At 44.7% G+C, this 25,381-nt stretch overlaps 1 protein-coding gene across 1 annotated transcript in view; it reads right to left on the bottom strand.

The window, feature by feature from the left end:
• Positions 1-25,381, bottom strand: part of LRRC7 (leucine rich repeat containing 7) — a 1,701,172-nt gene that overhangs the window by 203,255 nt on the left and 1,472,536 nt on the right. Inside the window, exons 24-25 of the mRNA XM_086936257.1 lie at positions 15,922-16,014; positions 4,697-4,771 (exon numbers count right to left, since the gene is read on the bottom strand). Coding sequence (XP_086792383.1) covers positions 4,697-4,771; positions 15,922-16,014 — 168 coding nt within the window. The remainder of the gene's footprint in view (positions 1-4,696; positions 4,772-15,921; positions 16,015-25,381) is intronic.

Raw genomic sequence — 25,381 nt, 5'->3', positions numbered from 1 at the left:
TGTGGTTGAAGGAGACGTGTGGGCTTGTTGAGAAGATGGGGTCCAGCTTGTGGCCGGCGGCGTGGGTGGGAATGGTGACTAGTTGTCTGAGGCCGAGGTTTGGGAGGTTGTGTATCAGCGTGGTGGAGTTGGCGTCATTGATGTTCTCGAGGTAGAAGTACAGGTCCCCGAGTAGGATGTAGTCCGTGGAGGCGAGTGAGTGGGTGCTGGCGAGGTCGGCGAGTGAGTCACTGAACTGTGGCCGGGGTCCGGGGAGTGTGTAGATGAGGGTTCCTCTGAGGGTGGTGTGGATCTAGAAGTGCAGGTGTTCGGCGGCCTGAGGGTGTCGCCCGAGTGGGAGGAGACCTTGAGGCTGGATTTGTGTTCGATGGTTATTCCTCCTCCGATTCAGTGGGTGCGGTCTCTGTGGGAGATCTTGTAGCCATCTGGGATGGCTATGACGATGTCAGGTGCAGAGGAGTGGGTTCCACCAGGTCTCGGTCAGAAAGGCTACGTCAGGGGCGGAGGTTTCCAGCAGCTCCCAGAGCTTGACGGTGTGTTTGCGTGCGGAGCGTGTGTTGAGGAGTATGCAGCCGAGGTTGTTGGGTCTGGTCCCAGGTGGTTTGGTGGTTCTGTCGCAGGTGAAGCTGCAGGTGCGGCAGGACAAAGAGACTTGGGTGCGTTTTGGGGTGGCCTGGAAGCAGGTGAAGTCTCGCTCGGTGTTCAGTGCATGGAGAGTGCTGGCATCATATCGGAGTCGGGCGATGTGGCGTTCGCGGGGTCCAGGGGGAATGGCGCTGGGCACAGTCCAGGCGCGGACAGGCGCAGACGGGTTTGCCTCTGGCATGCCTCCGGCGCACCAGCGGCGCCATTTAAGGCGGGGAGGGCGGGAGGAGCAGCTGGGAGGCAGGGGGGGCATGGGCAGGCAAGGGGGCGGGCCGCAGGGGAGCAGCAGCGGGAACGGGATACAGAAGAAAAAAGGGGGGAGACGAGCAGGACGCAAGGACAGCTACAAAATGCGAGAAAAAGAGGCAACAGTAAACACAATCAGACGGACAAAAACTATTGCACAATTTAGCTGAGCAGAGAAAAACAGTGAAGCACAAACCAATGGGACACTGCAGTCAGGTAGGCAGGATCGAACTCACAAGAACAGCGGCAGCGAGGGGGGAGGCATTGGCACACCGGTGGAGGTGTGTGGCATGGGGAGCGACCTGGCCTGCAACCAGGGTCAGAGGTGGCTCTCACTGCCACGCAGCGGCTGCCATATAAGGCGGGGAGGGAGGAGCAGCTGGAAGGCAGGGGGAGATGGGCAGGCTAGGGGGCGGGCCACAGGGGAGCAGTGGCGGGAACGGGATACAGAAGAAAATAGGGGGGGAGACGGGCAGGACACAAGGACAGCTACAAAATGCGAGAAAAACAGGCAACAGTGAAAACAATCAGAGGGGCAAAAACCATTACGCAATTTAGCAGAGCAGAGAAAAACAGTGAAGCACAAATCAATGGGGTACTGCAGTCAGGTTGGCAGGATCGAACTCACACGAACAGCGGCAGCGAGGGGGGAGGTACTGGCACACCGGTGGAGCTCTGTGGCGAGGGGAGCGACCTGGCCTGCAAGCAGGGTCAGGGGTCACACTCAGTGCCGCGCAGCTGCCGCCATTTAAGGTGGGAGGGTGGGAGGAGCAGCTGGGAGGCTGGGGTGAGACGGGCAGGCGAGGGGGCGGGGCCGCAGGGGAGAAATATAACATACCATAACATGTGTATTTGTAAAGCGCACGTTCACCACTAAGGGTATCTGGCTCTGTATAACAGATGTTTGTTGTTGCCCAACTCAATGGTACTCCTTTTTATCAACCTCATTTCTTCTCATTACTTCCTCTTTCTATGTGTGCTGTGTTCTGCAGCTTACATAGAAAGAGAAATATACCTCTCAGGGTTGCTTTTGTACAGGAAGGACACCCTTCCTGCACAGGAACAATCCTGCGTGCAAAACAGGCGCCCTTACACCATGGTGCAAGGGTGTCTGAGTTGGAACAAAGCTGCCAAAAGTGTGCTAGAGCTGACAAAAAAAGCAGAAATGCACCGTATTGCCTAAAATGGTGCACAGTCTAAATATAGATTCCTAATTGTCGACCTACACAAATATCGAGTTGGAAATATCGAAGGTACAGAATTTCGATGTCAAGAATATCGTTGGACAGAATATCGACCCTAAGGTAAGTATATTGAATTTATTTATATCGATGTAAGGAATATCGAAGTTAGTAATATCAATAGCATATATATCGATGTAACTAATTTCGATGTTACTAATATCGATATTTGTATTATTTTTATGTATTTCATTATGTATGCGTAAAATGTTTTTGTTAAGTATTTAAATTTTTTAAAATTATATGTGTACTATTTTTATATATTAATGTTATTTTGAAGTAAATTTTATGTTTTAGTACCGGAATTATAAATGAATTGTAATTAATTTTTTTATTTATTTCTGTCGCAGGTTGTGGGTTTATAGGGGAATTGGGTGGGAAGTAATTTAATTGTAATTAATGAATGATTTATGAATGTTTTTGTTATGGATAATTATTTTATTTATAATTAATTATTAATTGGCAATTAAATGTTTTAATTGATAATTTATTTTTTTTATTGGTAATTAATGTTTTTAATTGTTAACTATTTGTTTAAATTGGTACAATATGTTTTTCATTGAGAAATATTTTTTTTAATTGGTAATTAATTTTTTAATTGGTAAATAATTTTGTTAATTGGCAAATAATATTTTTAATTGGTAATTATTTCTTATTAATTTGAAAATATTAGTAATTATTGGTAATAAATGTTTTATGAAAAGTATTTTTTGGTATAAAAATAATTTTATTGTTTATAATTTTTAATTGTGAATTAATTTTAAATAATATTTTTTGTAATGAAAAATATTTTATTGTTTAATATTTAATATTTGGTGAGTAATATTTATGAATTAATATTTATTGGTATTTGTAGTTAAATTATTGTTAATTAATTATTCAAATGTAATTGCTTTTAATAATTATTAATTGTTTGTAAATGATGTAGATTTATTTAAAAATGTAATTATACATTAATTTAAATATAAAAAATATTTAAATTCTACGCTATCCAACGCTTTCCCTACTGTTGCACCCTCTAGAGTTGGAATAGTCATTTTTACCCCTACGCTATCCAACGCTTTCCCTACTGTTGCACCCTCTGGAGTTGGAATAGTAATTTTTACCCCTTCGCTATTCAACGCTTTCCTTACTGTTACACACTCTTGAGTTGAAATAGAAATGTTTATCCCTACGCTATCCAATGCTTTCCCTACTGTTACACCCTCTGGAGTTGGAATAGTAATTTTTACCCTACGCTATCCAACGCTTTCCCTACTGTTGCACTCACTGGAGTGGGAATAGTAATTTTTACCCACCTGCTATCCAACGCTTTCCCTACTGTTGCGCTTACTGGAGGAGGGAATAGTAATTTTTACCCCTACGTTATCCAACGCTTTCCCTACTGTTGCACTCTCTGGAGTGGGAATAGTAATTGTTACCCCTACGCTATCCAACGCTTTCCCTACTGTTGCACTCTATGGAGTGGGAATAGTCATTTTTACCCTTACTCTATCCAACACTTTCCCTACTTTTGCACTCTCTGGAGTGGGAATAGTAATTTTTAGCCCTACGCTATCCAACGTTTTTCCTACTGTTGCACTCTCTGTAGTGGGAATAGTAATTTTTAACCATACACTATTTAACGCTTTCCCTACTGTTTAATTTTCTGGAGTGGGAATAGTAATTTTACGTTCTACGCTATCCAATGTTTTCATTACTGTCGTTTTTTTGGGACTTTAAATAGTAGTTTTATTTATTTATGTATTTAATATTTTTTGTATTATTTCAGATAATGTATTTAATTAACTTTAAAAATATTTAAAGTATATTTAAATTTTTTAATTTATTACATATGATTATTAATTTTTATTTATGTTATTATTTTATGTGTGTAGATGTATTTGTAATTGATAGTATTTTTTAATAATTTATAAGTAATTAAAACAATTAATACAAATTATTATGTAAGTATATATTACATATTTTATGTTTATTTTTAATTAAAGTTTTATTATTAAATATGTCTTTTTTATTAATTTTAAATAATATTAAACATGTTTAAATAGGTTTATTTTATTTATAAGTATTATTTACTTTATGTTACTTTTTTTTTACAGAAAAAAACCGATATTTTTAATTACGATATTTTTAACATCGATATTTAGGTTTCAATATGTTTGTACTTTCCATGTTGTAGATAGGGTGTCGATATACTTGATAGATAGATAGATACACATATATATAAATATATATATTGAACATAGTATAGGAATGTTTGAATCAAATCAGTCTTTTTTCAAAATTTGCAGTTGATAAGATGCCCACCCCTTCTTTCACTGGTCTTTTTTTTCAAAAGGGTAATTTGTTCTTCAAAAAGGTAGTATTTGTTTATGGTATACAATTTTGTGGAATAAAATTTAGTTCTTTTGACATGAATTAAAATGGTCATATACTCTTTCAAACATTACTAAAAATTAAAACAACAGTAACACTGACTATGTCCATATTTATAATGCATGCACGCACATTTTTCACACAGCTTTCGTTACTTCTTCCATGTATCAAATGAAAGTCGCGCTTACCTGTAAGATCTTGTCCCCTGGCTGCAATGCACTGGACGCTGGACCATCAGGCTGAACCCTAGTAACAAAGATACCCTATAAGTCAGAAGTAACAGAGGTTAGGATTCCATTACAAAACATTAGATTCAAGGTTTGCTATGCATTTGTACTCAAAACGCACAGTAGCTTCAGCAAAGATACCAGGTGTCCTCTGTAAGTGAAATTCTGGAAGACTTTACACATTGTAGTAAATGATTAGTCAGCATACAGCAAGTAAATACATGTGAATGTACAGAAAGAACAATAATATAGAGATTTTAAAGAAATTCCAACTACAAGAGATGTAAAAAAAATACATTGATTTTACAGATGTACAAGTCAGAATTCTGTGTTACAATTAGAATCATGTCTCTAATGAGCTGATACAGTGACGTCTTCATGCCGGGTAGCCTCTTATTTCTGAGGGGGTGATAAATGCAGATGCTGGATGTAGATGCTGGGGAATTTTGAGATTCTTGAGAACACCACGGAGCTCTTTAGTTTCAACTGGTGATCTCTAAATTAAACTTCTGGAAGAATGAGGAATCATCAGGGGACTCAGATCCAAACTTACCTACTCAACCAGTAATTTCTCATTACTAAGGCGTCCCACTTGTGAACCACTGAAACTCTGCCTCCCAGTGTTACTGTATCACCATTATTAGTAACTGTGGGGTCTGGGCTTACCGGAAGGATTATTGAACACTCCCAGAGAGGACCTTGGTGTACTCAGGTCTGCTGAGGGCTTACCCTGTCTACAGATTAAGCCAGACCCTGGTCCCTGCAACCCGAAACATGTCCTTGATAGTTGCTTAAAAGCACTGAAGCCATTTCAAACAGATTATTTCAAATCAACCTCCATCTTTGATTAAAAACTGGTTTACCAACTGGAAGGTCTGTCGGGTGACCCAACACGTTTGGTGATATTCACAAAGAAATACTGAATTAATAACCGTTCCTTAGGCGATCTTTAATTTATTTTAGAATTTTGTTCTTGAAGGACAATGCCTTCCTTTTTGATCTTTGAATATATGAAGATTTAACAGAGTGATACACGATTTATGTAGACATATTATTCCAATTTAATCCGATTTTAGTGAAGAATTATTAATACATACAAGTTAAATTTCCAGCGAGTGTTAACAGCGCCCACATATTTTGAGGGAGTCAAACTTGCACTAAAGGTACTGCACAAAGTGTTGTTTAGTGGACATAAAATTCCAAATCATAATTTGGGCTCTCAGTTTTATGGAATTTTTTTTTTTAACATTTCTGTGTGTATCCATATTTCTTTTTGGGTCATCTTGTTGGTATTTATCCATATTGATTTTGTCTTTTGAGAATAAATGGAGCCTTAAAATGGTATATTTTAATGTGTGTTTAATTTTTGGACATGCACTCATACACGGATACCTGTCACATTTAAACAATTAAGCAGCCACGTATAACAAAACACTACACGCACAGGTACATATTGGCATTGTACTACAAATATATGTTAACATGTGCCTGTATTGAAGGAAATCTCATCCTGTTTTTTAACTCTCCGTGCTGTCTATCTGCTCAGCCATTGCCTGGAATTTATTAAAAACTGCATGGAGAGTATCTTACAAGAAGCACCATTTTCAGTATTTTTATGTTTTCAAAAATAAATACAGATAGGAAACACATTCTTTCCTGTCTGTATAAAGGGGCCGTTCCTCTCTTTGGGCTCTGCCCCTTTATTTTTTTGCCACAAATTGTTTTACTTTAAACGTGGAATTTTGATGTGCCATTAAAAAAAAAAGAAACACACATACACACTCTTTCCCAGTCACTCCACAGCAATAAAGACGAGTATTTAATCTTGAAAACACACCTGCTTGATGGCCATTAACAGAGTTTTTCCTAAGGCTGCAATTGATTGCAGAGCTGATGCTCTCACCGCCCCGAGGTCTGTGATGTCATCAACCCAGAAAGGATAAGCTCTGCCCCTTGATGACGTTTTGGGAAAGTAAGTCCCGGGCGCTTCAGGCTGACGCCCTGCACACCAGGGGCTTCACGTCAATCAAGGAATGGAGATAGGCACCTCATCCTTCCCCACCTCGCCACGGAGTGAGGTTGGGGCAGTGCCTCCACCACAATCTGTGAGGAGGTGTAGAAGGATTAAGTGAAAGGGTTAAACCAGGAAGCTGAGCATTGGATTATACGCCGTGTATCACACTGAGTTTTGATGAGTCACTGCCAAAATACAGTTCACACCTTTCTGCACTTTACTAATTGCACAGGGCGTACCGAAACTTTGAACAGACACTGAAGAAGAGATCTACGGAGTTTTGGTAAACTGTAGATGCAAGTCTGCTGCCCCCTCTCCAGTGCCTTCTCCAGTCAAATCAGCGAGCTATTAAGTTACAAATCACACTTTCTGCCAACAGGGACAATTTGTTTTGTCTGAAAAGAAAAGTGTCATAAAGCACTAAGGCCAGCGAGACACCGGTGTTAACTACAGGTACAGACCGCCTGCCCATCCTTGCCTGCTCCTATAAATAAAGCTGATACAGGATTGGTTCTTCCAACCAGGGGTTCCTTTCTAAAAAAACTATATCTGGGGATCTGTGGTTAAACTGCATACCTCTCTTTAGAGTTTACATGCCTCCCTTTCTTTACATTTTCACTGAAAGCGTCGGATTATAATACAGTACTGGAGGGTGGAGCGGGAGTATAAGGTAAATATTGCGATTTCTGACACTGAACAATGTATGCCCGCTTCTCGAGCTTTAGCTCAGCAGAGAATGAGTTAACCAGTAGCCATATGTATATAGTGAAAGGGACATTTTTAATCAGTTTAAGAGTTTCTGATTAGTACAGACCTTTCAGTCAACAAAGAAAAAGATAAATATTATTTGTGTTGCAAAAGCCAAGTGGGATTTTTCAAATATGCAGTTTAAAGTTCTTTGGCAATATGACCTGAGCTTACATATTAAGTGCTCCAAAAAATGAAAAAATGCCACAAATTCGAGTTTTTTTCACATAATACTTTTACTTTGCCTTTTGGCCATTTTCTCAAACTTGTGCAGAAAAAAGCACCATATTAGCCTATTTTTTCCCATTCTTAGCCGGGTAGGCACTCACTCGCTCTGACAAATTCGTGGTTTCTTTTTACGCATCACTAATTTTAAAATTCACCAGCTGCCACTGTGTATTTATCTGTAAAAATCAGTAATAATGGAAAACCGGAAGCCTCAATCATAATGTACTAAAGTAACACGGCAATTGTCTCTAGTTTTTGCGAACTGCAATCTGATCATTGTGAGTCCCTTCTAAGTGGCAAGGCAAAGGGGACGGTAGTAGAGAGGTATTAGTGCTTTGCAACTGCAATTGCTCCTGCAAAGCACAGCAAGTTTACTGACAGATAAGGAAATGGAACCTGCGCATAACAATTAGCTTCCTAGAGGTCAGGGGTCACTGCCACCATTGTGTACAACAGACAACAGCTCCCTGGGAGATTGCATGCTCCCGCTGGTGCGCATTCCACAATGTGCCATTTATTGTGACATTGCAGACCCCTGGGCCTTTAAGAGACAAAGAGACAAAGGTGGCAACGCAGGTACGCTCATGGATGTCATTTAGGGGCATTGACCCCTGGCATGCCCTTTGTGACTCCTGGTACTAGGAGCGGCACGTATTGGGGCAAAGAGGCAGCCAGGGTAGTGAAGGGGAGGATGGACTAGGACAGAGACGAAAAAATAAAAAATAACACCTGCTGCCTTCTAGCATTACGCCGTGCTCTTCTGCACTGCTCTGCTACTGCAGGCAGGCACCGGCTCCCAGCCGGCCCTGCAGTCAGTTATGAATCTGCTCTGATGCATGAGAGCAGCTTCAGGATTGGGCTGAGCGCCAATGTGGTGTCCTTCAGGACAGACTGGAAGTCTGTGTCTGCTCTCTCCAACCCTAGCAATGCAGTTGGAGTTCTAAAGAGCTTCACTGCGCATGCCTGGCCCGCCTGAGTATGCCGGCCAAAAACTACATGCCCACTGTAGGTAGAGCCCACCACTCCCACTCCAGCCTATCATCACCCTGGCCCTACCCCCAAGCTAAATAAAACAATAATAAAACAAGTTTTAACCCGTTTATTATCACTTTATTTTTACATTTCTTAAAGGGCTGGCGGGGGAGGCGACGTTCCTCTGCCAAAGCACTGCTCGGCACTGCCTTTGCGACCCCTAGCGTCACCAGTGGTAAAATCAATGGCAGGAACAGAAGCAGCTCTAACTTATGGATGTCTCTGGGGGCTTCACTCACATCTTTTTTTGCGAATTTCTTTACTTTACTTATAGTGAATAAGATTATGTTTTTCACTATTAGTTTAATAAAAATGGAGTACAAATGACTTAACCTGGCAGCTGAGGTAAGTAAAATAAAATGCTCTTAAATGAATGTATGTTTTGTGCGTAATTGCAGTTTTTAGTTTGTTAGAAATAGTATCACTCATTAGGAGTACAGAAGGTATACTATTTTAACTTTTGTAGTACCTTGGTATATATATTTAATACTCATAAACTTTTAGAAAACACTCACACTCACTGGAGGGTGTCATGAGTGATGTAATTTGAGATGTCATCAGTGATGTCACTGACCATGTCATAAGTGATGTAATAGGTGAGGTATGAAGTGCATTATAGAATGTGAGCCTAACTAGAACGTATCTGTAATATGTGTTTTTTTAAGTGAATTTCTATGTTTTTTTTGTTCTCTTTCCTAACTATAACATTCCTGTAACCTTAGGTTTTTTCTGTTGATCTCTAAGGTTTATTCAAATGTTATTTCCTAACCATAACATCACTGTAACCTTTGTTTTTAAGTGAATATTTTAAAGGTTTTTCGAATTTTATTTCCTAACTGTAACTGGGTGAGAATGCACATGATTGTCTCAGTAGGTCTGTGAGTGGGTGTGAGAGTGTCTGAATGTGTCCGTCAGTGAGTGCATGAGTCTCTGGGTGGGTCTCTGACTGGGTGTGTGAGTCTCTGAGTGGGTCTGTGAGTGGATGCATGAGTCACTCATATATCCAGTCATTCACCTATACTGCCTTTCCCATACCCAGTTACTCACCAATATTGACACACTCAATCACCAACACACCCATACAGTCAATCGCTCACTGATACAGCTTCTCACACACATACTCACAACCCTATGCAGCCACTGACTCATCCACTCACTCATCCATACAGGCACTCACACACCTCCTCATCCACACACACAGACACCCGGACAACCACAGAGGTAGTCAATCAACCATATAATCATCTATACACCCATTGCGACCTCAACTGACAGACATATATGCTCATTTACACAACCAGTCACTCACCTATACATTCACTGAGACATCTAATCACTCACTTATACATTAAGTCATGCACCCACTGAGTCATCAATACACTAATGCACCCACAGATTCACCAATAAACCTTAGTATATATATTTACCACTCATACACTTTTTAAAAAGCAGTCACTGGGCGATGTCATCAGTCATGTCATGAGTGATGTCATTTGAGATGTCATCGGTGATATCATCAGTGAAGTCACTGACCATGTCATGAGTGATGTAATAGGTGAGGTCATAAGCAGTGCATTGCGGGGGCGAGTTATAGTTAACTCGGGAAACCATAATGGCTGAATTTCCCAGGTTTTGTATGAGTAAAATCTGACCCTAACTATAATGTCCCTTTAACCTTTGTTCTTTTTTGTGAATTTCCAAGTTTTTTAAAATTCTATTTGCTAAATATAATGTCTTTGTAATCTTTGTTTTTTCAGTGAATTTCTAATGCTTTTTAACTAGAAGTCATATTTACAGAGCGGTGGAGAAAGGGGGATGGACCTCCGATCAGCTCCTAGGAATTCTGCTTTGTAGGACTTACAGGAGTGCTTCTTGGCCCCCACGGTCCCTCTGGAGCCAAGGGGACTTTATCCCCCAACTAGTAGTGCACCGGGAGACCCGTATGTAGAGTGGTGGAGAAAGGGAGCATGGCCTCTGACAACTTCTCAGCAATCCTGCTGTGCGGGACTGACTGGAGGTAACAGGAGGGGTAGTTGGCCCCCAAGGATGTCCTTGGGGGCCAACTACCCCTCCTATTACCTCCAGTAAATCCCATACAGCAGGATAACTGAAATCTGATCACAGGCCACGCCCCTTTCTCCATCACTCTGCAAACATACCTCCTGACCCACTACTACTAGGGGGATGAAGTCCCCTTGCCTATTGAGGGTTCTTGGGGGCCAACTAGTCCTCCTGTTACATCCAGTAAGGCCCACACAGCTGGATTTCTGAGAGATGGTCAGCTGTCATGACCCCTTTCTCCACCACTCTGGAAACGCACCTCCAGGAGCATTGCCGCTTGGAGGAAGAAGTCCACTTTAGTCCTGAGGCCCTCAGTAGGCAAAGGGATGTCATCCCCACACCAGCAGTGCACTGAAAGGCACGTTTGCAGAGTGGTGGAGAAAGAGGCGTGTCCTCTGACCACCTCTCAGAAATCCCACTGTGTGGGGCTTACTGGAGGTAACAGGAGGTCTTCTTGGCCCCTAAGGACCCTTAGCAGCCAAGGGGACTTAATCCCCCAACCAGGAGTTGGCCAGGAGGCGCTTCTGCAGAGTAGTGGAGAAAGGGGGTAGGCCTCCCAAGAGTTGCTGTTTTTTCTTTAGGATCATAGTGGGCCCTGGGGACCCCATCCCCTGGGGCATAATCCTTATTTCTCAACAAAACGAGAGGGGGCTGTGCGGCCCCACTCTTGAGACGATTTCAGCCCGGGGACCTCATCAGCCAGGGCCAGGCCATCATTATTTTATTAAAAATGGGGAGTGGCCCTCCCTGGGCAGATATTGCCCTGGGGACCCCATCCCCCAGGACATGCCCATTTTAAAACATAATAATGACCCTGGGTCCCATCCTATGGGCCAGGCCTTTGTAATTTTTTTTTAATTGAGGTGGCCATGTCTTCACCTTTTTTTTTAATGGGGAGGGGAGCCAGTGCCCCCCCTCATCGGGCTGATATTGCCCCAGGGACCCCATACCCTGGGGCATTGCCTCTTGTTGGAAATCACGGGGGAGCCTCAAGGCCTCCACAGTCCCCCACAGCCCTAGGGAGCACACAGCCCCCCCAGCCCCGGCGACCGCCACCCACCGGGGCTTATCTAAAATATTTACAGGGGGCTCACGCCTCCCCCCGCAGCCCCGGGGGCCGCCATCCCCCGGGGCTTGTTTTTAAAAAAATAACTAACCTGTGTGGGGGGCTCGGCCCCCCATATGCCCCGGGGACCACCACCTCCCCAGGGCACTAAGTATGCAAATTGAGGCATGAGTTAAGGACCCCACGAGCCCGGGGGACCACCACCTCCCTGAGGCTTGCTTATGTTGGGAGGGGGGCCCGCGTCCCCACTCCTGGAGCCAGTGATGGCCCTTGGGACCACCACCCCCCAGGGCCGGTTACTGCAGTGTCCCGGGTGCCCACCCCCGGGACACTGCTGTTTGCAATGATAGGGCGGGAGCCTCGCGGCTCCCGCTCTATCATTACAAACACTGCTTTGGCTTTTGTAAGAGAGAGCAAGAAAGCTGTTCTCTCTTGAAAATTCCAAAGCTGATTGCTTTTCCACACTGGGAGCTGCATCTTAGCTGCTCCCAGTGTGGAAAAGCAATGCCGGCTCCCGCAGGAGGCGGGGAGCCGGCGGGGCCGTGGGGGAATTGGGAACCCACCCACGGTCCCCAACGAAGTGGCCAGGAAGAGGCCAGAGGAGGTGGGCGACACAACCCCTCCAATTATTTAAACAAAATAAAAAAAACCTGGCCATGCCCCGGGGGATGGGATCCCCGGGGCCGAATATGGCATCCGGAGGGGAGCCACGTGCCCCCTTCCATTTTATAAAAATTTTAAAAAGAGGGGCCAGGCCCTGGGGGATGGGGTCCCAGGGCCAATAAAAAAGCAAAGGAACAGGGGCCACACCGCCTCCTTCTTAAAAAAATAAATAAATAAAGACCAGCATTGTGCAGGAGGCCCCGCCCCTCCCTGCAGCACGCTGCAAACGCGCCCCCTGGTGCCTTTTTAAAATGGGGAACTAATTCCCATTGAATACTGAGGGTCCCTGGGGGCTAACTAGCCCACCAGGTACCTCCAATAAGCACCACAGAGCTGCGTAGCAGAGTGTTGTAAATAGGGGCATGGCCTCTGAACACCTTTCTGCAACGCAGCTCCCTGGCGCATACTGGAGGTACCTGGTGGGCTAGTTGGCCCCCAGGGACCCTCAGGATTGAAGAGGAATTATTAAGAAATGCAAAAAGAAGCAACAGAAATCCATAAAGACGAAGCAAAGTGCAGGAAGAAGAAGAGATGTGCAGAAAGGAACAACAGAGGAGCAGAAAGTTCTCCTGTGCCCCCAACTTTTTGCTGATGGGTACTGGTGGTAACTGACTCTGATTAATCAAGCCCACTGCTATGCTAAAAGATACACGAGGGAACACTATGCGTTGGGGTACCCCTGTGATTAGCATGACCTCCTCTGTGTTTGCCACGAGTTAATGCTTGGGTTATTGCATGAGTACATGAGTAGTGACTGGATGATTAGAGTGCTACAAGGAGAGTGCATGGTGATTTTATAAGTGCTTGGGTTTTGGTGCATTGATTGGATAAGCACATAGGATTGGGTGGGTGATTGGAGGACTGCATAGATAGTACCAGGGAGATTACTGGACTGCATAGGTAGTCCTCAAGGTATTGCAGCAGTGAATGCGTCAGTGACTGGGTAATTGCATGAGTACATGGTACTGAGTGGATAATTAGAGAACTGCAAGGAGAGTGCGTGGTGAATTGATAAGTGCTTGGGTATTGGAGGAGTGCTTGGATTGATACATGGTAGTAGCTGGGTGACTGGAGGAGTGCACATTGCACATGGAGTGACAGTGTGATAGCGGAACTGCATGAGTACTACCTGGGGAATTGAAGGAGCAAATGAGAAGTGTGTAAGTGCGTACAGGCCTGTGTGGGTAGGGCATATGGGATTGTACCAGTGATCAGTTAGTGCCTGGATCATTGGATGTGTACATAGCTACTGACTGAAAGATTAGAATACTGCAAGGAGAGTGCCTGAGTGAATTTATAAGTGCTTGGGTAAAGGCAGAGTGTTTGGATTAGTACATGGTAGTGGCTGGGTGACTAGAGGACTGCACAGGGAGTGACAGGGTGATTGCTGGACTGAATGGGTACTACCAGGGAAATTGAAGGAGTGAATGAGAAGTGAGGTGGTTAGAGGACTGCATGGGTAGTACACAAGGATTGTATCAGTGCATGTGTTAGTGCCTGGATCATTGCATGACTACATAGGTAGTGACTGGATGATTAGAGTGCTGCAAGGACAGTGAATGGTGATTTTATAAGTGCTTGGATTTTGGTGGAGTGATTGGATAAGTACATAGTGCTGGCTAGGTGATTGGAGGAGAGCGTGGATAGTGACAGAGGGATTTCTGGAGAGCATGGGTACTACCTGGGTGATTGGAGGAGTCAATCAGTAGTGTTTATGTGGTTAGAGGTCTGCCTGGGAAGGGTACTGACAGGGTGATGGCTGGACTGCATGGGTAGTGCTTGGGGGATTGTAGCAGTGCTTATGTTAGTGCCTGGACCATTCCATGAGTACATGGGTACTGACTGGAAGCTTAGAGTACTGCAAAGAGAGTGCATGGTGAATTTATAAGTGCTTGGGTTTTGGTGGAGTGATCGGATAAGTACATGGTGCTGGCTGGGTGATTGAAGGAGTGCATGGGTACTGACAAGGCGATGGCTGGACTGCATGGATAGTGCTCAGGGTATTGTAGCAGTGCATGAGTTAGTGCATGCGTCATTGCATGAGTGCATGGGTACTGATTAGATGATTAGAATACTGCAAGAAGAGCGCATGGTGAATTTATAAGTGCTTGGGTTTTGGCAGAGTGATTGGATAAGTACACACATGGCACACCAGTCCCGCCCGTCCCTTCACCACTGTGCAAACGCGCCCCTTGGCAGGTTTTAAGTTTGGGGATTAAATCCTCTTGAATCCTGAGGTTCCCTGGTGGCCAACGCCACGCCCCTTTGAACACCTCTCTGCAAAACAGCTCTGTGGTGCTTACTGGAGGTACCTGGTGGGCTAGTTGGACCTCAGGGTCCCTCAGGATTCAATTTATAATCCCCCAACTTAAAACATCCCACAGGGCGCGTTTGCACACTTGTCACAACAGGCCCTACCCCTTCCCTTCACCACTGTGCAAATTGCACCCCGTGGCAGGTTTTAAGTTGGGGGATTAAGTTCCCTTGAAGCCTAAGGGTCCCTGGAGTCCAACTAGCCAACCAGCTACCTCCAGTAAGCGCCACAGATCTGCGTTGAAGAGAGGTGTAAAGAGGGGCGTGGCCTCGGACCACCTCTCTGCAACGCAGCCCTATGGTGCTTACTGGAGGTACCTGGTGGGCTAGTTGGCCCCCCCAGGGAACCTCAGGCTTGAAGGGGAATTAATTCCCCAACTTAAAACGTGATACAGTGCGTGTTTGCACACTTGTCACATCAGGCCCGCCCCCTCCCTTCACCACAGTGCAAAGGCGCCACATGACTCGTTTTAAGTTGGGGGATTTAGTCCTCTTAAATCCTGAGGGTCCCTGGGGTCCAACCAGCCCACCAGTGGCCTTATTTATGAAGGCCTTGCGCCGCCGGTGCGTCACTTTTAACATGGGAAAAAGTGACGCATCTATGGCGCAAGGCTTTCATAAATGAGGCCTCAGGTATCTCCAGTATGCGCCACAGAGCTGCATTGCAGGGAGGTGTAAAACGGGGTGTGGCCTCAGATCACCTCTCTGCAACGTAGCCCTATCGCATTTTGGACATGGCTGTTTTTGTTTTTTGTTTAAATTCTGCCGAATAATCAATCCCTTGCTGTTATTTCTTTCACATGCTGCAACACACAGGCCTGCAGAATCTTTCCGGTTTACCTTTACACACCAGGGAAAGTACTTTCTAAAACCTGCAGACAAATGGCGTGCTTCATTTAAACATGCAATTCTGTGAATGTTGGCAGGGGGTGCTTGCCTATGGTCTCTCCACAAGGCTAAAGATACAGGCCAGGGGCTTCTATTCATCATCCTTATTTCTATTTTCTTCAGCCTACAGAAGACAAGCATTAGTTAAAACACAGGGGAAATCAGAGCCCTTACCTTGTCGGACGGTTTGAACGGGTTTCCTTGTCCACTTATTCCACCACTGATACTAAATCCAAGGCCAGGGTTCTTGTCTATCCTCACACAAAACTATGTTAGAAAAACATGGAAAGATATTTGAATACCCAAGAAAACAGATAGATTCACTCAAATGGCATACATCCCTTTTCCCCTAAAGGGTAGTTCTCCTCAAACCATAGTTGACATAAAAACGGGACTAAAGTGATCTCCCAAAGGCGCCCCGTATATGCAAATATGCATTTTATATACAGAGGATGAAAGGTCTTTCCCACTTAATGGGTTAACTCAGTAAATCAATGAAGAGTTATTATACATTCATAGCACAAAAATCGACTATTTTATGAGGAAGTCATTATACCTCACAATGGAATAACGTGCAGTGTTGTGATCATATGCCATTGGTCTCTGAAAAAGTACATGTATGCAACCGTGAAGGTTCTGACCACATGATTTGTCACATATATGTCACCATCATACACCTGCTATTGCCTAGAAAATGTAGCATGCCACTCAAACTTGAGGCCCAGCAACATGGGGCTCTTAACGCGCCTTACAAAAGAAGTTCCCAAATGTACTCCTGACCACAGGCACAATGAACTTTAAGAATTATTTCTCAAAAAATGCAGGTAATAATACTTTGACAAGCTAAGGGTTTCCTGATCGAAATATTGCCCGTCATTTTAATAATAAACACATAATCAGCTTTTATTAAGGAATTCTGAAATATTATTTAATGCCCAGATTTATACAGTCTCTGAATATGTGAATGTCGACCCCACTTCCTTTGACTATAATGACACTCACCGTATTAATCCACATTCGGAGAAGAGGGGCGATCTGTTTGATTCCGCCAATTGAAAATTAAGGTCCATTTATGATAATGTAACTGCTTTAGAAAGGGCCTTAGCGCTTTATATGCTTTAGAAATCTTCCACACATTGCTTTGCTTTCAAGTGTAAATTTATATAAATAAATAATATAAAAAGAAACTTAGGCTGTGTCTATGAATTCTTCTGGGATGCCTGCTCAAACACTGAAAACTGTGGTGTTGATCTTGAGGGATAGGCACATTTATTAACTTATATCGCCAAATGAAAGCATGCACATGGCCTTACTACATTTTACATGTATCATACAGAAAACATGGATATGCTCCTCTTGAAAAAAATGTAGACATACACCTCCCACAGACAATGTGAACATGCACCTCGCATAGACATGATAGTGACCATCCGGAGAGTTAGCCCGCTCTGGCAAATAGGATGGACATCTACCTCTAAAAGACAACATGGATGTGTACCATCCACAGACAACATAGCTCCCACACAACACATGGGCCGGTGCCACATGCAGACAAAGTGGATATATACCTTTTACTTAAAATATAGGTGTGTTCTTCTCACAGGCAATAAATAAGGTGGGCATGTATCTCCCAAAGACAATATTAGGACATATTTCTCAAAAGTAAAATGGACTTGTAGTTCCCAAGTGGATTCACTCTTCCAAAAGACATCATGGACTGGGACCATCCACAGAAATACCTATAACATCTATAATGGGAATTATGAAGGAGTCCTCAAGAACAAGAGCTCTCTGTAATCACTTTGATGGGCTACAAAGCAGTACCAAGAGGAAGTGCATGGGAGGTGGCAGGAGGTTTAAAAAAGGGCAAAGTTAAATATGACTTGAGAGTTAGAGAAGCAGTCCTGGAAAAGAAAAGGAGTCCAAAGACCCCTAAAAGCACAAGCTCTTCACAAGCAATCAAGTAAAAGGAGGTTGCCCATCGGTGATAAGAGAGAGGCTACCATACTGCACCACATAGATGTTGCATGGAGGCTATATGAAATAGGAAATTAAGCAGGATGTATCCTAGCCTGGCTTAAGAAAAAGAAGAAGCAATGCTGATTGGTGGACACCAATGAGGGTTGATCTGGTCTAGGGGTTTCCACAGATAGGGAAATTGTGCCGACACTCCTAAACGTTTATCACAGCATACAAGAAATCAGGAAAGACAGAACATCTGAGAAGGTGAAGGGCTTTCCCAAAGGATATAAACTTGGAAGTTCACTCCTGACCAAATGCCTATTTTAGAAGATAACATCACACTGGAAGAAATTGCCAAAGCAATTACATAGCTCTGAAGTGGAGTAGAGTTGTACAGATGTTTAGCTTTGCAACAACAACCATACCTCTGAAACCTAAGCAAAAAGGCAATGACAAAATTGCCCCTGACCTACGTCACACAATTATTGTAGGTATACCAAAGAAAGGGAAACCACCAGTGAAATATGCCTCATGTTGGCCAAATGTAATGTTCAACCAAAGATTTTGATAAGCATCTTTAGAACAAGTTGCTCCTATTATCAGTGCCTTAATACACCAGAACCAATTGGGCTTTATGTACTTGAGGTCAACGAGACTGACTATACACAGGCTTCATAACTGCTCCAAAGGGGCAACGGAAAAGAATACCCACTAACAGCGATCTTATCACTTGATGCTGAAATCGCATTTAATTCAGTTACTGGCAGTTCGTGTTCCCGACATGTGTTATCTTTGGGTTCAGATCCCATATTGCTCATGGGTACAACTGCTCTGTCCGGAGCCCATAGCGGCAATGTGTGTTAATTGAGTGCTATCACAGCCATTTGTATTTGGTTGGGGTATGAGGCAGGAATGACCCTTTTTCCTGATCTTGTTTGTCATGGCAATTGAACCACGGGCCTGTGGGGTGAGAGCAACATTTGGGGTTAAGCGGTTTTCTGTGGATAAGGAAACAGTCCATAGGCTATCTTGGTATGCAGACAATATCCTTGCATATGTCACAGACCCAGAGCAAACCATCCTCGTGCTCCTGCAAATTTTGAACAAGAGTGCTATTGAATGAAGAATAGGGGATGCTCTACCTAGTAAAGAGAGGCAACTTTATGAGTATGGATGGATTCAGATACTTATCAATTGAAGTCACATTGGAGCAGGATGCATTCCTCATGTATTATCTATATATACACAGCCATGAGAAAAATTTGGGGGGATGCATAGTGGTCTCAGGATATACCTCTCTCACTGATGGGGAGGGTGGCCATCTTGAAAACGATAACCGAAATTCAGAAATAGCCCATACTTATTACCTGATACTTATGTTAAGCAAGTAGAGAGTGAATTGAAAAACTTGCTATGGGATGGGAGATCACCGCCCATTGCATATACCTATCTTTATCAATGAGTTTACAATGGAAGGATAGGAATACCCAAAATCCAACAATATCACTATGCCTCCAACCTCTAGGTACTGAACAACTGGGTGCTCACACAGACCTCGTAATCATGGATGAAAATGGACAGAGTAGCCATGCAGCAAAAAAGATACTTACACTACATCCATGGGGTAGGAGGTAGAGCGGCCCTATAACCTCCCCCCAGAGCAGTGTTTGAAGCATGGAAGAATTCCACAAAGACAATGGGGTGGAAAATGTGTTAAGGCAGGGGTGTGGCTAGCCGCTAGCAAAATCAGCCACACACTGAGAAGGCTCCATTGCAGCAAGTTAAATGTCCCCTAAAATCCAACACAAATCCATCCAGTGACCCAGCATCTGCCTATGCCAAGGCACCCCATCGTATCTGAAGGCCAGATACATCTTTGATGCTGGCAATTCGAGCTGAGGTGCAACAAGAAACCAATTGACCGATGCCTCGTTGGATGCCTGAAATGATGTTGAGTGAAATGACGGAGTTAAGGGGCCGTTGCGAATGGCACTGAGACCCTCCTGGCGGGGATGGTTTTCCCCTCTGGCATGCGTGACAATGAAGCAGTGAGAAGGCAGAAATGTTGTGACCAGTGACAGAAGTTCCTGGGCACCCTGGCCAGGATCGGAGGTAGACCCAGTTGAGCCGCTGGTCCAGGCTAGCCTGGCACCTTGGCCTGAGACATGCCCCTGCGGAGAAGCTGAGTGGGCGCAGGGCTGAGGGGCAAGTCGACATGCTGGAGTTGGGACAGTCGCTGATATCGATTGCTTGGGGGTACTGGCTTGCAGGGGCTCTCCTCCCACCTTTCTCTGTTGGGGGAGTGCACCCGGTGAACTCTGAGATTTGCTGATTGCCGGGGGCACAGGACACTCTCTGTGCCATGGTCCGACTGTGGAGCAGAGGCCGGGAATGTCATTGCAATCCAGAGCACATTGAGGCCCCCACTGATGAGTTGCTGTGAGGGAGGACCATTGGACAAGATAATCTTCTGGAAGGCATGAGGCTGATGCCCTGGGATGCATGCTGGAAAACCTGGAGGACCCCCAATCTGGAGGGGAAAGGTAGGCCCTGCTGGCCTTCAAATCTACGCAGTGTGTCCCTTGCTGAAGAAAGAGCCTGGGGGCCCACGTGGAGACTGATGACTTGAGGGGACCCAGTCCTGCTCCACAGCATGAACATTGGAGGTACAGGAATTTAAAAAAAACTCCTTCCCCGCCAGACATAATTTAGTGGATTCCCTGCAATGGTGGCGTGCTTCACTCCTGGGTCCCATGAGCTTCAGATACCTATGTTGGGATTAGAGGTAGAAGACATTGACTTACAGAGCCTGGCTGTAGGGGGCAAAGTGAAAGGTAAGACTGGGCCCTAACGCTGAAATCTGTGCAATGGTTTTAAGTATTCATGAAAATAAAGATTTACTTACTTACTAACGCTGAAATCCTTGGGATCCCATCGGTGGTGACAACTTGGACAGACAGGTGGTGTTCTGGTAGAACAAACATGGACTTGACCCCTGAGTAGCAGGGGCAGTCAAGGGTCTGGTCAGGGCACGCAGGGGTCTTCCAGCTACTTTTTAAGGTTCATGGTCAAGAACCGAGCCCCTAGACTAACACAAAGCAACAAACTAGACAAATATGCAGTGATACTAGCAACATCTGGAGGGGGTCTGCGGGAAGCGGACAAAGGAGATAAAGAACATGTGGCTGTATCCGCGGATGAACCCTCACTGCTTAAAATAATCACCACAATCCAGAACATCAGAAGTACTGTTGAACCTAAATTGGATGCTGCCACAGTAGATGTTAACCTGCTCTGAGCAGACTTTTGGAAAATCTCGTAGAAAGTGACAATGGCAGAAATACAAATCAATGGACTACAATCTACGATGAAATGACTAGAGGAACAAGTTCAAGCATCCAACTAGCAAAACACAGCCATTACCACCAGGTTGGAAGATCAAGAAGGAAGAGCTCAGAGCAATAACATTAAAGTATTGGGGGTCCTGGAGGGTGTGGATTGACCCAGCGTTGATCTCTTCCTAGAAGATCTTATCCTTAATACCCTTCGGCTCAAGAGACTCTCCAACCTTTTCCCTGTGGAAAATGCACACAGAACACTAGGGGACACCTTACCAGAACTATAATTGCCAGGATACTCGACTACAAGGATCAGAATACCATCCTACAGGTGGCTCACACTCATGGTGTTCTACAGGTGGAAAATGCAGTCATCAGTTTTTTTCTAGACTTCACTCTCTAAGTGCAAAAGCACAGGCAGAGCTTTGTGGAGGCTAAGAAGGCTCTTAGGGCCAAGTAAATAAACTACATGATGCTATACCCTGCTCGACTGCACGTAGCGGCAGATGGCAAGACGTGGCACAACGCCTCCCCAGAGGAGGCATTGAAATGGGTTGAGGGATGATGTGTAGCAGGCCAAAAAGGCACCAAAGATCAGAAGACCTGACATTGACCTGGAGTCGAGATGAACTGCCGCTCCAGGAATGCAACAGACCCTAGACTTACCCAAGAACATGTGAGATGTTTGCCTATGTGAGGGGTGGGTCACTGAGAATGTTGTGTGTACTAGGAGAGGGCGGGCGCTCTGCCTGATGTGTAGATCCAAATTGAATAAGGAGACATAATAGAGAGTGCAAAGTATTCAATGGGACACTAATGGAAAGAAATCACTACACTAATGGAAGGTCGCACACAAAGTGAGCCCAACATTTGGACCTGGAATGTAAATGGGCTGGGCAACAAGTTTAAGCGTACACTTGTCGGCATGCTCCAGACCTCCTACTACTGCATGGAATGCATATTTGGGGGAATCCTTATAAGGCCCTTGAGAGGCTTGGTTATTCACTAGTGGCACATGCGGGCTACACCACTGATGCCTGAGGGGTGGGCATCCTACTCAAGAAAGTGTTCAGTTTATCACCCACCAACATGGCATAACTTTCAAGGTAGATATGTCGCAATATCTGGAACATGTGAGGCCAATATACTCAAAATTTGCTCCCTCTACATTCCACCGTGACTGCATGCAGCAACTCTGCTAGAAATATTTGCCCTGCTTTTGGAGATGCCAGCTGGGATCCTTGTCTTGGCGGGCGATATGAATGCGGTGGTTGAGCCAGATCTGGATAGGATGACTAATACCATGCTGGGTGATCCAGGACCACAGCAGCCTTTCATGGAGGTGATGGTAGACATTTGGAGGTTGCGTCATCCGCAGCAGAGGCTTTCCAATTATTTTACCTCAACACACAGTAGTTTTGCCCATCCTGAGAACATCTTCAATCAGCACATGGGAGTCGTCAGATTTTAGGCACCAATGTACTATGCAAGGGGTATTTCTGATCATTCCCCGGTTCAGGTCAGGCTTGGTGGACCCATCCGAGATTTTGTTTTGGCCCCAAGGATGGACCCCTGGTATCTGAAGGACAGGCACCTAAAAGAGAAGCTTTGGCAGGGTGCCGATTCATATTTTTCTAAACATCAGGGGATTGTTAGCTCTGCATGCATCCTTTGGGAGGCAATCAAGACAGTCATGCGAGGCCAGGCCCAGGCTTTGATAAAGGGCATGAAGAAAGAAAACAAACTTAAATGCTCTGCCATTGAGCAAGATATTATAGCGCTGGAAACTAGAATGTTTTCAGAAGGAACAGCAGATCACAGCTACCAGCTGCGACTATGGCAGCAGGAGCAAGGAGCCCTGGCAGAAAACAGGGCAAGGGGTTACTCGTTAGTGATGCAGTGCCAGCTGTATGATGTCCGGGATAAGGCCAAAAAATAATTGGCCTGTCTTGAAAAAAGGGACAGGGACCGTTCCTTGGTCTTAGAAGTGGTTGACGGAGAGGGCATGCTCAAAACTATTAGTTCATCCATAGCAGACACTTTTTTGAATTATTATGTGTGTTTCTATACTTCCAAAATGTCCAGAACTACCGCTGACAGTGTCTAATTTTTGAGATATATAACCCTAGAAACACTCATAGGTGAGGAGAGGGAGGCGCTAGAAGCCGATATGACAAAAGACAAACTTACAGTGGCACTGTGTGACCTGCAGTCGGGGAAGGCAGCGGGGCCTAAAGACCCCCAGTAGCATTACAGAAATAGATGGGGACAAAGTAGCTAATTATATGCTAGCTATGTTTAAGGAGGCGCACGATGCAGGAAGCCTGCTGAGGAACCAACGGATAGCCACTATAGCATTTATATATAAGAAGGGCAAGTAGCCAATGGATTGTGGTTTGTACAGACCTATATCCTTGCTAAATGTAGAGGCTAAGGTGCTAGCAAAGATATTAGCAGCCAGACTGTGCATAGTAATTATGATGATTGTACATCCTGACCAATCAGGCTTTATGCCATACAGAAGCACTCGTCTTAACTTGAGATGCCTATTTGGAGTGCTACATGAAACCACACAGCCCCAAACAGACCCAGTCCATCATCGCAAAAATGGCACTCCATAGCATTGAATGGAACTATATGTTCACCATGCTGACTAGGATGGGCTTTGTTTAGAAATGCTGTTGATGGGTCAGACTCCTGTACCAGAAGCCAATAGCTAGGGTAAGGGTCAACAGAGTGGTCTCTTGAGTTTTTACCCTGCAGAAGGACACCAGACAGGGTGGCCTCCTAGCCCCCATGATTTTTGTGCTGGCCCTCGAACTGCTCAAGGCCTGCATCTGACAGAACCCACTTGGTGAAGAGTGCCGTGGATTGGGAGGAATGAATCTGCCTTCATGCCGAGGATATCTTTCTCTACCTAACCCAACCGACCCTTTACGTAGACAGAATCCTGCATATTTTCCACTATTGCATAATCTGGACAAAGTCACTAATCTTTACCTTGTCAGGTGGTACCCCAAGGCTCCCTTCATCTTCACCTTTGACGAGGGAGGGTTCCTGTACTTTGGGATCCATATTACCCGAGATCCACAGGAATTCATATGCAAGAATCTTCTCCCGCAATTAGAGAGGCTGCGAACAGATGTCATATACTGGAGGAATCTGCTGCTTTCCTTGATGGGTCAAGCAGCACTATATAAGATGATGATACATCCACATATTATTTATGTGTTCCAAAATATGCCCTTTAGGATCCTACAAGAGTTTTTTCAGGAAATTGAACATGAAGTTCGCTTACTGTTATGGAACAGGGGTTCACCGTGCATTGTATTGTGTAAGCTACAGTGGGGGGTCTACGATGGTGGCTAGCAATTTCAGATATAGTTCATTATCACTGGGTAATGCAGCTGTTGGTAGTCAATGGCTGGGTCTTTGCGGACCACCAAGAGCCAGTATACAGAGTGGACAGAGAGGCTATGGGTCACAGAGGCCACAAGACAATCCTTTCCCAGAGGAGGGGAGAGCAGGAGTTGCTGCCACACACCCAGACAGTGATTAAAACATTGAGAGAGGCCAGGAAGCATTTGGGTTCGAAAGGCAAACTCACCAATATGACAGCAATATGGAACAATGATCTCCTGCATGAGGTGGGTGAACTGAAGGGCCTCTTGAGATGGGAACTGATAGGAATTGACCATTTGGGGGATGTCTGGTGGGATCAGGCCTTCATATCATTTGAGAACCTGAGCCAGGAATAAGAGTTGGTGGATTCAGAAAGATATACACACCTGCAGCTGGGACACACCCTTAGATGACACATACTAGAAGGGGAGCAACTACCAGAGGTGTCACCTCTGGAGGATCGTTTCCTGAGAGAACCTATCCCTAATAAGGCAATCTCTATCATCCACAGAAAATTGGTCAACAACTCCCTTGATCCATTAGTCCTGCTTAGAGAAGCCTTGATTAGAGACCTTGGTGATTTAGAGATTGCAATACAACTAGTCCAACTTAGAATTCTGCATGGTTCCTACTACTTAAGAACCCTGGTGGCCACAATCGGGAGGGTAGCTACATTGGCAAGCCTCTGGGGGTGTGGACAGGAGGGTGCATTCTTTCATACTTTGGGGGAATGTTAAGTGATACAGGAGTATTGGAGAGGGCTCACTGGGGTCATGCCCCGAGTATTGTCACTGGTGATCCCAATGGATGCAAAATGGCTCCTACTGGCAGTGTCGGAACATGAGTCGTGGGCTAAATATCAGAAAATGTACCTAATTTTAGCTGCTCGGGTGACCAAGCGGAACATTGCGAGGGAGTGGGGTAGAGCTGAT

Source organism: Lissotriton vulgaris, chromosome 1_1 (assembly GCF_964263255.1).
Source record: "Lissotriton vulgaris chromosome 1_1, aLisVul1.2, whole genome shotgun sequence".
Classification (NCBI taxonomy): domain Eukaryota; kingdom Metazoa; phylum Chordata; class Amphibia; order Caudata; family Salamandridae; genus Lissotriton; species Lissotriton vulgaris.
Note: the sequence above shows the minus strand (reverse complement) of the source record. Positions and strands in the feature narration are given on the sequence as shown.